The sequence below is a fragment of the Aristolochia californica genome, unplaced genomic scaffold (assembly GCF_029961685.1).
Source record: "Aristolochia californica isolate CCGP_79_NKW_82.1479 unplaced genomic scaffold, dmAriCali1.0.hap1 SCAF_7, whole genome shotgun sequence".
NCBI lineage: Eukaryota > Viridiplantae > Streptophyta > Magnoliopsida > Piperales > Aristolochiaceae > Aristolochia > Aristolochia californica.
The window spans coordinates 7,367,108-7,379,056 of NW_027182268.1; the positions used below are offsets into that span (position 1 = coordinate 7,367,108).

General features: G+C 39.6%; 1 protein-coding gene across 1 annotated transcript; it reads right to left on the reverse strand.

Moving 5' to 3' along the window:
- Positions 1-6,358: 6,358 nt before the first annotated feature.
- On the reverse strand, positions 6,359-8,417 carry LOC137937589 (cytochrome P450 78A7-like). The gene is made up of 2 exons (XM_068782684.1): positions 7,338-8,417; positions 6,359-7,205 (listed from the first exon to the last, which is right to left on the reverse strand). The coding sequence occupies exons 1-2, from the start codon at positions 8,337-8,339 to the stop codon at positions 6,573-6,575; spliced, it is 1,635 nt and encodes a 544-aa protein (XP_068638785.1). The 5' UTR covers positions 8,340-8,417; the 3' UTR covers positions 6,359-6,572.
- Between the last annotated feature and the right edge of the window lie 3,532 nt (positions 8,418-11,949).

Below are 11,949 nucleotides of genomic sequence, written 5' to 3' on the forward strand. Positions count from 1 at the left end.
TAATTTGGTAAATACCCTAATATTTTATTTAGGCGCAAGGATATCTTCTCACTAATCATCTTTGCAACAGTAAACGATGAATTAACACACAATCAAGCAGTATCATGATAGCTACCCCCAGAAGCTGACCAGCTAGAAGACCCAGAAATCCTATCGTCCCAACCACTGTGAAAAGAAATGCGGCCTGCATCACTGACAGACATCAATAAAAGAAGGGAAATCAATAAAAGAACAGCACGGAAGAATGAGCACTGTTCGCGCAAAACCTTCGCAAAGGCAGATTCTGGCGTCTTCAAATCAACTTCAGAAGCAGCAGAAGAAGCTCTGATCGGCCACCGGCGAGGCGTCGGCTAAACTTCTGGAACGGAGCTACATAGAGCGTAGGAAATTTAAAGACCATTACTCCACTTTCAAAGTTATATTCACCTCCTCCAATATCGATTATTTAGAGTCTCTCTAGATTCCGTCACTGACTCTTCCGATTTCAAAGAATTATACTTTTTTATTTAAATCATTTTATTATATTTATCTTCCGATATTCTTTCGTCGGAAAAAAATATATAATTATTTTTATGTAGGAATCTCCTTTTGCTTGTGTTTCTGCACCTAACTCTGTCACGAAAGCCCAAATCCAACTATATATAAATCTTTCGAAGGTGAATAACGAGGATCTAACAGGAAGGAGAATCGAGAGAAATGGCGCTGATTAAAAGCTCGCATATGGAAGTAATTCTGAGCTTCGTGCTTCTGCATGGGTTGCTTCAATACGTGATTTCTGCTCGTAGGATCCTTTACCAGACATTCGATGTAAGTGAAGATTTTGGTTGTGTCTGATGTCGGCTCAGCTCGTTGATAATTGTTCTTGCAGGTGAAGGAGGCTCCATATACAAGTGCGAGAAAAAACAATTCTCTGTTAATGGGCGATATCCAGGTCATACTTTGTTTGTTCTCAGAGGATATACAGCATCACCTTCCGCTGCTCTCTCTCTCTCTCTCTCTCTCTCTCTCACACACACACACACACACACACACACACACACACACACACACACGCACCACACACATGCACACGGACAGGCAAGAAATGAAGCAGCCAAGGAATCCGTGGTCGTCTTTCACCCATTCAACCTGCATCGTCTTTCACCTACAGAATCATTTTGTTCTTCAGAAGAAGGGACCTTGTGGTGGCACAAGCAGAGCGACTGGGCGCGAGCAACAGTTCATGGAGCCATCGTTATATATCCAAAGCCAGGAACGTCGTATCCGTTCACCCACTCCTTACCATGAAATGGTAAGATAGTCTTCTCTGCGTTAAGTTCTCTGTCTTCATTATGGTTCAACGAGTTCCGGGATCAACCCATCACTCCGTTCTTCCCTTCATTGATCCTCGTGCTATTTCGTAAGGGACAAGATCCGACATGTACAAGATTACGGCATGATGACGCTAGTGCGGGACAAGTTCTGATACACAAGTATCGGTTTAAGTGGAAAAGTGACGAGTGTATCAGGTCAATCAATGGATACATTTTTTCTGTATCAGCCGATATAGGATGATCGGATAAGAAAATCTGATACATATCGATTGATGTGCAATAAACCTTGTTTTTTTCTTTGCTCTTTCTCTCCTCTTGCTGTGTGTTCCAAATGTAGCCTTATGGATGGAGCAATTCTCTATTATATATTCCTCAAAATCTTGCTCTTTCTAAGTGGGCTAGACAAGTATTCAAGGCTTCATGTATCAAAGAAGGGACTCATGTGCACTAGGAAAAGCCTAGAGGGTGACATCTTTTTAATGTTAAATAACATTTTTACACCACATCATCATTAGCTCCTAAAAAGAATTAAACCTTTAAAATTGTTAAAGGGGGTCAAAGGCATATTTGCACTATGTCAATCATTAGCTCTTCAAATGTAAGACATGGTTAGTGCACTAATTTTCCTGCATTAGTAAGTAGGTCCATCATTACCACAAAAGACATTGCATAAATGAAGATACTCAATAGAAGGTGTTTAGAATGAGCACTTTGTGCAATGCATGAGCTGCAAGCATAATCTTGAGATTTACTCCATAATTGCTTATCACTAGTACCTCTAAGGTATTTTCACATGCTTAGAATACACACAATTTTTACATATTTTTACTTGTATCAGTGCAATGGATATGAGTTTCTCTTCCCTCACTCAAACTCTAGTTCTTGTACATGCATCTTCCCTATGTTTAAGGAACCCTATACATGTATCTTTCTTTTGTTTACTCATTAGTATGGAGAACCTAATTTCATCATTCAAGGCACCAACTCCATGAACAAGTTTTTATATATAGTAACTTTACTTGAACCGGTACAAAATTGAAAATATGTAGACCACATTTTCATATCCCATAATAGTGAACCATATTGGGTAACCCAAAATCCAAGAAATATCAAATGATACCAATATTTTCGTTTCAGGGAATACCTTAAGGGTCTGTTCGGAACCCTATGGAAAAGAAAATAAAAATAAAAATTTGATCATTATTATTCCAAAAATAGCTAGTGAAAAGGAGAATTTGATCATTATCTCATTTTCACTAACTATTTTGGAAAATAATAATGGTCAAATTCTTATTTTTTTTTCAAAGGGTTCCAAATAGACCTTAATACTATACACTCGAAAAGTAAAAGATATAGTTGCCAGTACCACAGTATTCCACCCTATATGCAAAACCCTTATGTGGATTATTTATAGAAAAACATAGGCATGGAACTGTGGAAAGAAGTTGTGGGGCATACAAAGATAGAGTTTTGAGGTTTTAATCATAGTGCTTGATTATTTAAATTTATTATTAACTCAATAAATTAAAAAATAAATATCCAATTCAAAGTTGGGTCGACCGTTAATCAATTGTCATGCTAGAAAGGCCAATGTGAAATGCATGCAAGTAGCAATCAGACTACGGCGCCACATCACTCTCAATATTATTGAAATGAAAAAAAAAAAGCCCTGCGTGCATTCTTAGCATTGGACTGGTCTCATTCATTAACATGAAACAAAGAAGGAAACCTAATTAGCTATTTGAAGGGGTCATATATTCATATTTTCTTGGTCAAGAACCCATTTTAAATAGAAAAAGGGTGCCATATCGGCAAGCATCGGTTATGTTGACTTTAAATAAATTACTTAAACAGATCAAGTATTTTTTTTTTTTATATATTCAATCCTTAAAAAATTTTAAAATCAGAACTATAAGCCAAAAAAAAGGATGAATCTTTGCATTGCAGCAAATACTCTGGTTTTACCTAAAAGTGCCACTTGCAAGCACTTGCATGTATATTAATAGTTAATGATCTCAAACAGCTGGAGACTCGGTTCTAAGAATCCATAATAACTCAGTCGAGCAGCTGAGCTTTCCTATTGTTAAGTCAGAACTCCTGATCAATCAACGTCGAAACCATACAATTCAAACCCAGCCTTCCATACTGAAACGTCTCCGTTTCCTCTTTCCCTCAGTGAAACTTTCAAGAAACCGAGTTGACGCTTTAACGCACATGAAACGAGACTCAGACAAAATCTCCATTAAAAAATTATTAGCAACTCGGCCTGTCTGTACACTGTATCAGGCACGCTTCTGTTCATTCATACTCGTCTCTGTCAATTTCCCCCCACAATTCAAAGCACCAAAAACAGTTGGCACTGAACAATCTCATCTCCAGAAGCTCATCACCAGATTCAGATTTTCTCGATAAGGAACTCATTTTAATAAAAAAGGGAGAGGCAGACGGAGATCGATGTCACGATTCTCACCTCTCCCCTTTAACTCAGAACCGTTGGCCTACCTGACTGCTTCCCTTTCCATCTTTAATTTTCGTTTTTCTGCAAAATCTGATGGAGAAGCGGCGAAAGGAAACGAACCCTAGATTCGGGCGGTGCTCGACTGGTCATGCAAGCTATTTATATATCTGCACTTTAGGAGAAATAATTCTGGGTTAACGACCAGAGATTGCTTTTCTATCTTGGTCTAAATCACGTCTAAGTCAATTAAAATAGGCAACCATCTTTTTACCTACTTACATGCTTTCATATGTTTTGGTGGTGGTTCTATAATGACTTTTTGGCAACTAATGGGTGATTAAGTGATGTTTAAGTAATTGCTTTATTGTTGAGCTTCTCAATCCAACCCACTTGATGTCAAACTACTATTCGTATTAGTACTAAGTATAGTATTAATAATTTGTGTCTTATACAAATTGATAACGGATTTGAAGTCCGATTTTTTTAGTAGCTAAAACTAGATTTGCTTCTCATATAACACCGGTTTAAATCTATGTAACCTTCTATAACCAATCTTGGCTGCTCAAATTGATAACGGATTTGAATTCCGATTTTTTAAGTAGCTAAAACTAGATTTGCTTCTCATATAACACCGGTTTAAATCTATGTAACCTTCTATAACCAATCTTGGCTGCTCAATGTTCGATCAATACTATTCGAAAGGTGGAAAGTTACTAAGTTGGAGTTGTTTGAAGTAGCTAAAACTAGATTAGCTTGTCATAAACTATTCTGAAGGTCGATCAATATTGATTGGTACATAATTCACACTACAGGTAACTATAGTATCAGCCAAAGACACTCAAAGTTGGAGTTTTGAAGTAGCTAAAACACTACAGGTAACTATAGTATCAGCCAAAGATACTCGAAGTTGGAGTTTTGAAGTAGCTAAAGCTAGATTTGCTTCTCGTATAAAATAGGTTTAAATGATGTATATAACCTATATCATAACGTATTTTGGCCATTCAACTATAACATTGGTCGAGAATTACTTAAAGTTGGAGTTACTAATCTAAAACTAGATTTGCTTCTCATGTAAAATATGTATAAATAATACAACTTACTACAGTATCCATCGAAAGAAGAGCAAGAAGCAAACTGTGGGCTGATGTATCATGTATACATATAAATAAGAAGAGAAATGACTGTCTAGATAGGCTGATAATCTTTTGACTTTGGGTAATTAAATTAATGAATTAGTTCTTAATCATTTGATAAGTATCTTCCCAATTGGATTAAATTAATCAAATGGATTTTGTTTAAAATTAAAAGGGTCTTTAGAATCTAGATAATGACTCCTCTAGTGGAATCTCTATGAAACCTCTGAGCTGTACAAATCCCCTGTCATCACTCACCAAAGGCCAGACTCTAGAGTCCGGACTCAGACTCCTCTCTCTCTCTCTTTCTCCTTTCCAAAACGTGAACAGTCAGTCAATCAACAAGTGGACCCGAGTCTTTCATCACTGTCCTTGGCTCAAGTCAAGTCCTTTCAGAGACCTGAAAGAGTAGCCAGTTGTCGGTTGGCAGCCTTGGCTGTACTTGGAAGGCTGACCTGACCCATCCTAAGTCAAACATTCGAAGAACAAACCGTTAATTAACCTCAAAAGAAAAGTCAAAGCAGGCTTTACCCCGTCAAAACATCTCTGAATCAAACGTTAGCAGAAGAAACTAAGCTTGCTTTTTGATCTTCTGGCGTGAACGGCGAAGATCTCCAGATTTGTGGTCTCCGTTTATGTGTTTTCTTTTTTTCTGGGTTGATGCGAAATTATTGTCTGGACGGCAGGAGATTGCCCTATCACATCCAGGGACAAGCGAGGACGAGGGGACGTACATTGCAATAGGGAGTGGACACGTTGTTGAACGAGGGCCGACGATATTTCATGCAATCGGGTTATCATGGTACAGATTGCGCAGCGTTTACAGTTACCATTTTGGATCGTCCATGGTTCAGAAGCGAGCACCAGAAAAATTTTATGAGAAAATCTGGCTGCAGCGTACTGTAAAGATTTGTATCCATAGAGTAGGACGTGTACGGCCGACGTTGAGGCTTCTCTCTGCTGTGGTCAGTGGAGGTAACAGAGTTTTATTAGTTTAGACAACTGTGAAGACGACCTCACGGATGTAGAAAAAGGCCAGCCGATGGGCGCCATAAATCACAGAGGTAAAAAGCCCCTCCTCCCCCCACTTGCCGACCACGTGAAATTCTCAGTTTTTGTTGCTCCGATCTCTTGTCTTTTCCATTCTTCACGTCCGCCAAAGCCCACTCTAATCAATTCTCTTTAGCTCTTGTTTCTTGTAATAAAGACTGCAGATTCCTTTGTTCCTGAGTTGGTTTTTGTCGAAACTAGGAGGAAGACGAGCTAAGAAGCTACAAGAACCTGGAAGCTTAAGCAGCTCTTACGTATTGATCGCTGAAACGCGTCTTGCCAATGGCAGTACATGTAAAAATATCTAATGCATGCGCTGCAGAGGAATCGTATTACACGTTAAAGCTACGTGAACACGACGCGTTTAATCGTTTTCACGTAAGATTAGAAGCTGAAAGCAGGGATTATACAACAAACTCGCTTCATTCATCTCTATATATGAAACCCTAAACGACTCCCGGAAAAAAAAAAAAAAAAAAAAACACATCCAAAACCCGGGAGTTACAAAGATCAAACATAAAGAAGAAGGAGAAGAAAAACAAACCTATGGACGAAAAAACAGGAAAATTATACTCGATGTTTATAAAATCCTAAACACTGTTGTTCTTGTAGAAGACTCTAAAATGACACTGCAGCGTTTCTCGGAACAGCGACTGCATGGAGGGGCTTCTTCATCTCGCAGGACAGCTTCAAGACTTCGCCGAGATCAATGGAAAGTTGTTCAGCTGGAACCCATTCGAAGTGGTGAACGAGTTTCGCGATCCAGAGGCTCACAGTAACGAGACCGAGGTTCTTTCCGGGACAAACCCTCCGGCCGGCTCCGAACGGTGCCAGCCTCAGGTCGTTGCCCCGAACATCGACGTTCTCCCCGCCGGCTGACGGCAGAAACCTGTCGGGGTTGAATTGAAGGGGGTTTGTCCATACCTTCTCGTCGTGAGTGATGGCCCACATGTTGACCATCGCGGTGGTTCGCGAGGGAATGACCATGCCGTTACTGAGGTGCACGTCTGACGTAGAGAGACGAGCCCAGGAGAGCAGCGGACCCGGCGGATGGACTCGCAGGGATTCCTTCACGACGGCTTGAAGGTAAGGGAGCCTTGCCACGTCAGCATCGGTGACGCCCCTAGACGGGCCCACGACCGTGTCGAGCTCCTCTTGGAGCTTAGCCTGGACGTCTTGGTTGAGAACGAGCTCCGCCATCGTCCATTCAGTCAGAAGAGCCGTCGTGTCTGTGCCTCGGAAAACCATTTCCTGAAAACAGATCAAATTCGGCCAGTTTCAGTAAGATTTTTAAAGGAGGAAAAGAGAGAAAAGCGATCAGCGGCTTGTTTATAATAATCTCATGAAGCATTTTTTAATAAGAAAAAGCGAAGAGAAACTCACCCACAGAACTGCAACCATGTCATCTTCTTCGAGCTTCTCTGCGCCGTCAAAAGACAGTAAAACATCAACGAAATCAGAGTTGTCGTCTTCGTGTTTATTAAAAGCTCTCGCTTTATGCTCGTCAATGATCCCCTTCACAAGCTTTCGGACTCGAGGAACGAGTGCAGCACATCTTTTACTGATGCCAAAAGGGTCATGAAACCAGTTCAACCATGGCAGAAAGTCGGACCAGTTAAAAGCACCCAGAAGCTCAAACCCTTCTTTCACCATCTCTTTCAGCTCCCGCGCCTCTTCACTGACACCCGCAGGGTCGTAACGCCTCCCGAACACGCTCCCCATGATATTATTGAGAGCAGCTGCCTGCAGGTGCGGCCTAAGGAGAACAAACCCGCGCAAAGTCTGCTCCCGAGCGACGGCAGCCAACATGGCGAGACTGTCTTGCTGGCGACCAGCCTCGTGAGCAAAGATGCGGCGAGGGGAGAACAGATGGGACGAAGCGACCCTTCGCAGCATCCGCCAGTACTCCCCGTTGGGTGCGAAGCCAATGGCCCGTGTGAACATGAGCTGCTTGGCCGACTGCTTCAAAGGCCGATCAGCAAAGTGAGGAGAGGTGAGGATCTCTTTAGCCGTGACGGGGTCGGAAGCCACGACGACTGGGGTTGATCCAAGGCTGAAAGCCATGAGCTTGGTGGCCGCTCGGGAGGAAGCCATGGCAGCAAGCGAACGATGAGCAAGCCCATGACTCAGAGCTAAGAGACTCCCGAAAACAGGCAAGCCCCGTGCCCCAGGAATGGCAGCCCGACCGAGCTGGTTACGCCCGTTCTTCCAGGCAGTGCCACCGGTGGTGAAAGCCCAAGAGAGAACCCCAACAGACACAAACGCCAGCAAAACTGCGACCACAACAAGACCATCGAACAAGTTTTCCGTTCCTAAAAAAGCCGGGATCGTGAAAACCCACCAGCTCGTATCCTGCGAAGAACCCACACCCAAACCAACCTCCATGACACCAGGAAATATAAAGCTAGAGCGACTCAGACTGAGCAGAGAAGAATAAGAGGAAACACAGATGAAGAGAGGAAAAAAAAGAAACCAGTGAGAAACAGAGGTGAAGAAGAAGACGGGTTTACAGACCTTATATGGACTTCACTACGAATCGTCGCGATTAAGAGAAATGATTAATGACAGAGATTATGAACGCCATGGACAGCGAAAGGGCCGCGCAGTGCGGCCTCATTAATTGACTGTAATTAATTCAGATTACAGTCAGAGACTTTAAAAAATTATAATTACCATACTACCCTCTATAATTACTTTTATCGTGGGTGCAATAGAGATTTCGCAAGCAAGTCCACAAAACCGAGAATTGTGTAAATACGGCAAATTTATGAGGGCATTTCCCTAAGAGACGAGGACCACGAAAGACAAGCCATGTGGAAAGAGCAAATCAACGTGTGAGATGCAGCTTCTCACACCTGGGCCCACGGTGACAGTTAGAAGTGGGCCAGAATGCGAGGTGGTACAGGAAGGTTGTCTTTTTTGTCCTCAAAAGAAAGGAAGGAATTTATGGAAGGGGGGTGGTCGAAACCGAAGCGAGGCAAAGAAATGAGTCCACAGAATTGCGAGGGACAGAACGACGAGGCCCGTAGGGAACGGCTTGTAGGGCTAGTGATGCATTGGGAGGGGAGATTTGGGGGTTTTTAATGTGAGCCGCCAAGGGAGGCAAGAGCGGTAACTGGTAAGCGGTAACCGGTAACTGACTTTTGTTTATTTATTTGGATTACAGGTTAAAAGGGGAAAAAGGTAACAATCTTCCTTATGAGAACGCTTAAAATGTGTTTGTTATGATTCACGTAACATAGATGAGTTGGGGGAGGAAAAAAATAAGAAACATGAACTTGGAGAGAAATTTTTAATCATTAAATTTTAAAATATTACTAATTTTATTTTATTTTTCATTTTCTACTTGTATCCAAATAAGGGAATTATATTTCTTTTCTATTTTTTCTTTTATTTTTATGGGTATTCAAATAAGAGAAAATAAACCTCTTTTCTTTTCTTTTTCTCAACACAGCCTTAGGGTTTAGATTTTTGTCTCAGCTTTATTTATGTTCTTGTTGCATCCATGTATATCTAAATATATTTATTTAGATTAGTAGGGTGGGCTGCCTTCCATGAGGTTGAAGAAAGGAAAAGACATAACAAGATGTAATAGTTTTAGACATAAGTATCGTTGAGATGTGTCTCTTATGATTATACGTAATATAAATGAGACTCATTCATAAGTGAAGAGGAGCTTATTTATATATTTTTTATAGATATTTAAATAGGGTTTATTTATGTTCACTTCTAGGGTGTTAATTTCGCAGCGGTTTCTATGTAAGATAAAAGAGAAAGAGAGAATAAGACGAAGAAAATAAATTGTTGCAAGGGTAGAGAGGAAGAGTTGGACATGTGAGAAAAAAAATCCCAAAGAGAAGAAGCTCCCTTGGTAGGTAATTAGGAGGGCTCCTTATTTCTTATTATTTATAATGAGTGAGATGAAAATTACACCCTTAGGGCAACTAGAAAATAACAAAAAGTGAAACTAAATAGAAGCTAAATAAAACTTATTACAGCATTATCTTTAACACCAAGTCTAGAACATGAGTGTTGAAGTCGTCTTATTGCAACTGTCGTTGTTAAGATATCTTCAAGTTGCCTCTTGGAGGAGATGTAATGTATGTTAATAGTTCTAACTCTTAAGTTTTTTTCCCAAATGAAGTGACTATCGATCTCGATGTTTTTTGTTCTCTAATGAAACATTTGATCTATAGCAATATGAATGGTTGTTTGATTATTACAATGGAGTTACATAGGAGTTTCTGTAGAGAAACTTCATCCACAACATTTTACTAAATTCTTGCGTTACAACACAATATTCTAGTTTTTATTGTGTAAAAACTTGAAGTGGGTTTTCTATCATCAAGAGAATCTCTCTACTCTATGTCTACAAACCCTTTAATAATAACATGTTTGTGATTCCTATACAACAACCCCTATCTTGGATTCTTCTTTAAATATTTCAAAATTCTTTCAAGTGCATGACAGTGAAAAAGTTGAGGTTGATGCATAAACTGACTATTGACACTCACAAAAAAAAAAAAAAATATTCTCTAGTTACTATCAAATAAATTAACTTGCCAACTAATCTTTTGAACTTTCCAACATTTATCGCATTATCTGATTTTGCATAGAATTTCACATTATTGTCCATGGGAGTATCAAGTTACCTACAACTAAGCATTTCAGTGTTTTCACACTTTTGTTGTGATAAACCAATACCATGTTGAGATTGTAACACTTCAATGCCAAGAAACTCTTTTGTTTCAAATACTTTACACAACCCTTATTTTATCTAGTGAATACCACTAGTATCACTCCTGCTGAGAATAATATCATTGACACAAACAATCATAAGAACTACACTCTTACTATTATGTTTAAAAAATATAGAGTAGTTTATCTCACACGTCTTCAAAGTAAAATTGTTAGGCAACCTTGTTAAATTATCAAATTATGCTTGTGATGATTGTTTGAGTCCATAAATTGAGTTTTTAAATCTACAAACCTCCTCTCCCCTTAAAAACTAGGTAGTTAAAGTATATATACCTCTTTATGGATTCCATTAAGAAATGTATTACTAACATCAAATTGATGAATAGACCAAATCAAATTTGTAGCAAGAGAGATAAAAACCCTTACAAAAATAAGTTTGACGAGTAGACATATCTATTCATAGTAAATGTCATAAGTTTGTGCAAACCCTTTTGGCAACCAACCTAATTTTAAGTGAGCAATGTTGTCATTTGGATTATGCTTAACTATGAAAACTCATCGACAACTCACTTCTACCAACTAATAAACTCAAAATCTTTTATCTTACTAATCCATATGAGACTATTCATTAACACTCCCCCTCACATGTGATAATTTGGGTGGAAACCTTCACTTGTGGTACGTGGATAATTTGGGTGGAATGCCCATATACTGAGTGGTTGCTCTGATACCATGTTAAATTAGGTCCAAGGCCCTATCCCAAAATGACTAGCCACTTAGGAAACCTCTTCTTCCAACTAATAAACTCAAGATCTTTTATCTCACTAATCTATGTGGGACTATTCTTTAACAGTGTCTAATCCCATATCTTATTTTCATACATGGTTATTATTTCTTCCTCCGTCACAACTCTCCACCTCAGTTGTTGCAGAGTTTCTTCATGACTTATAGGAACGAAAGTAGTGGACAAACCTACTAGAAAAGAACAACACACTTTCGAGAATCTATGAGTGAAAATAAAATTAAAAATAAGATGGGAAGTGGAGGCCTTATGTTGAATACAAGAACAAGTTTTTTTCTAAATTGCAATTGGAGGAGTGTCATGTTAGGTCCAAACACAATAGGAGAAGACAAAAAATTTCTAACCTCATAATCAACAAAATGGGCAAGCGATTGGTTCACAAGTGGTGAGGGAACTACGGCAATGGCTGATCTAGAACATGTAGAAATAGTCGATCATATAGCTCAACTAATTTGGGCATTACCTAAAAAATACTTAAAGCCTATATATCCCCTT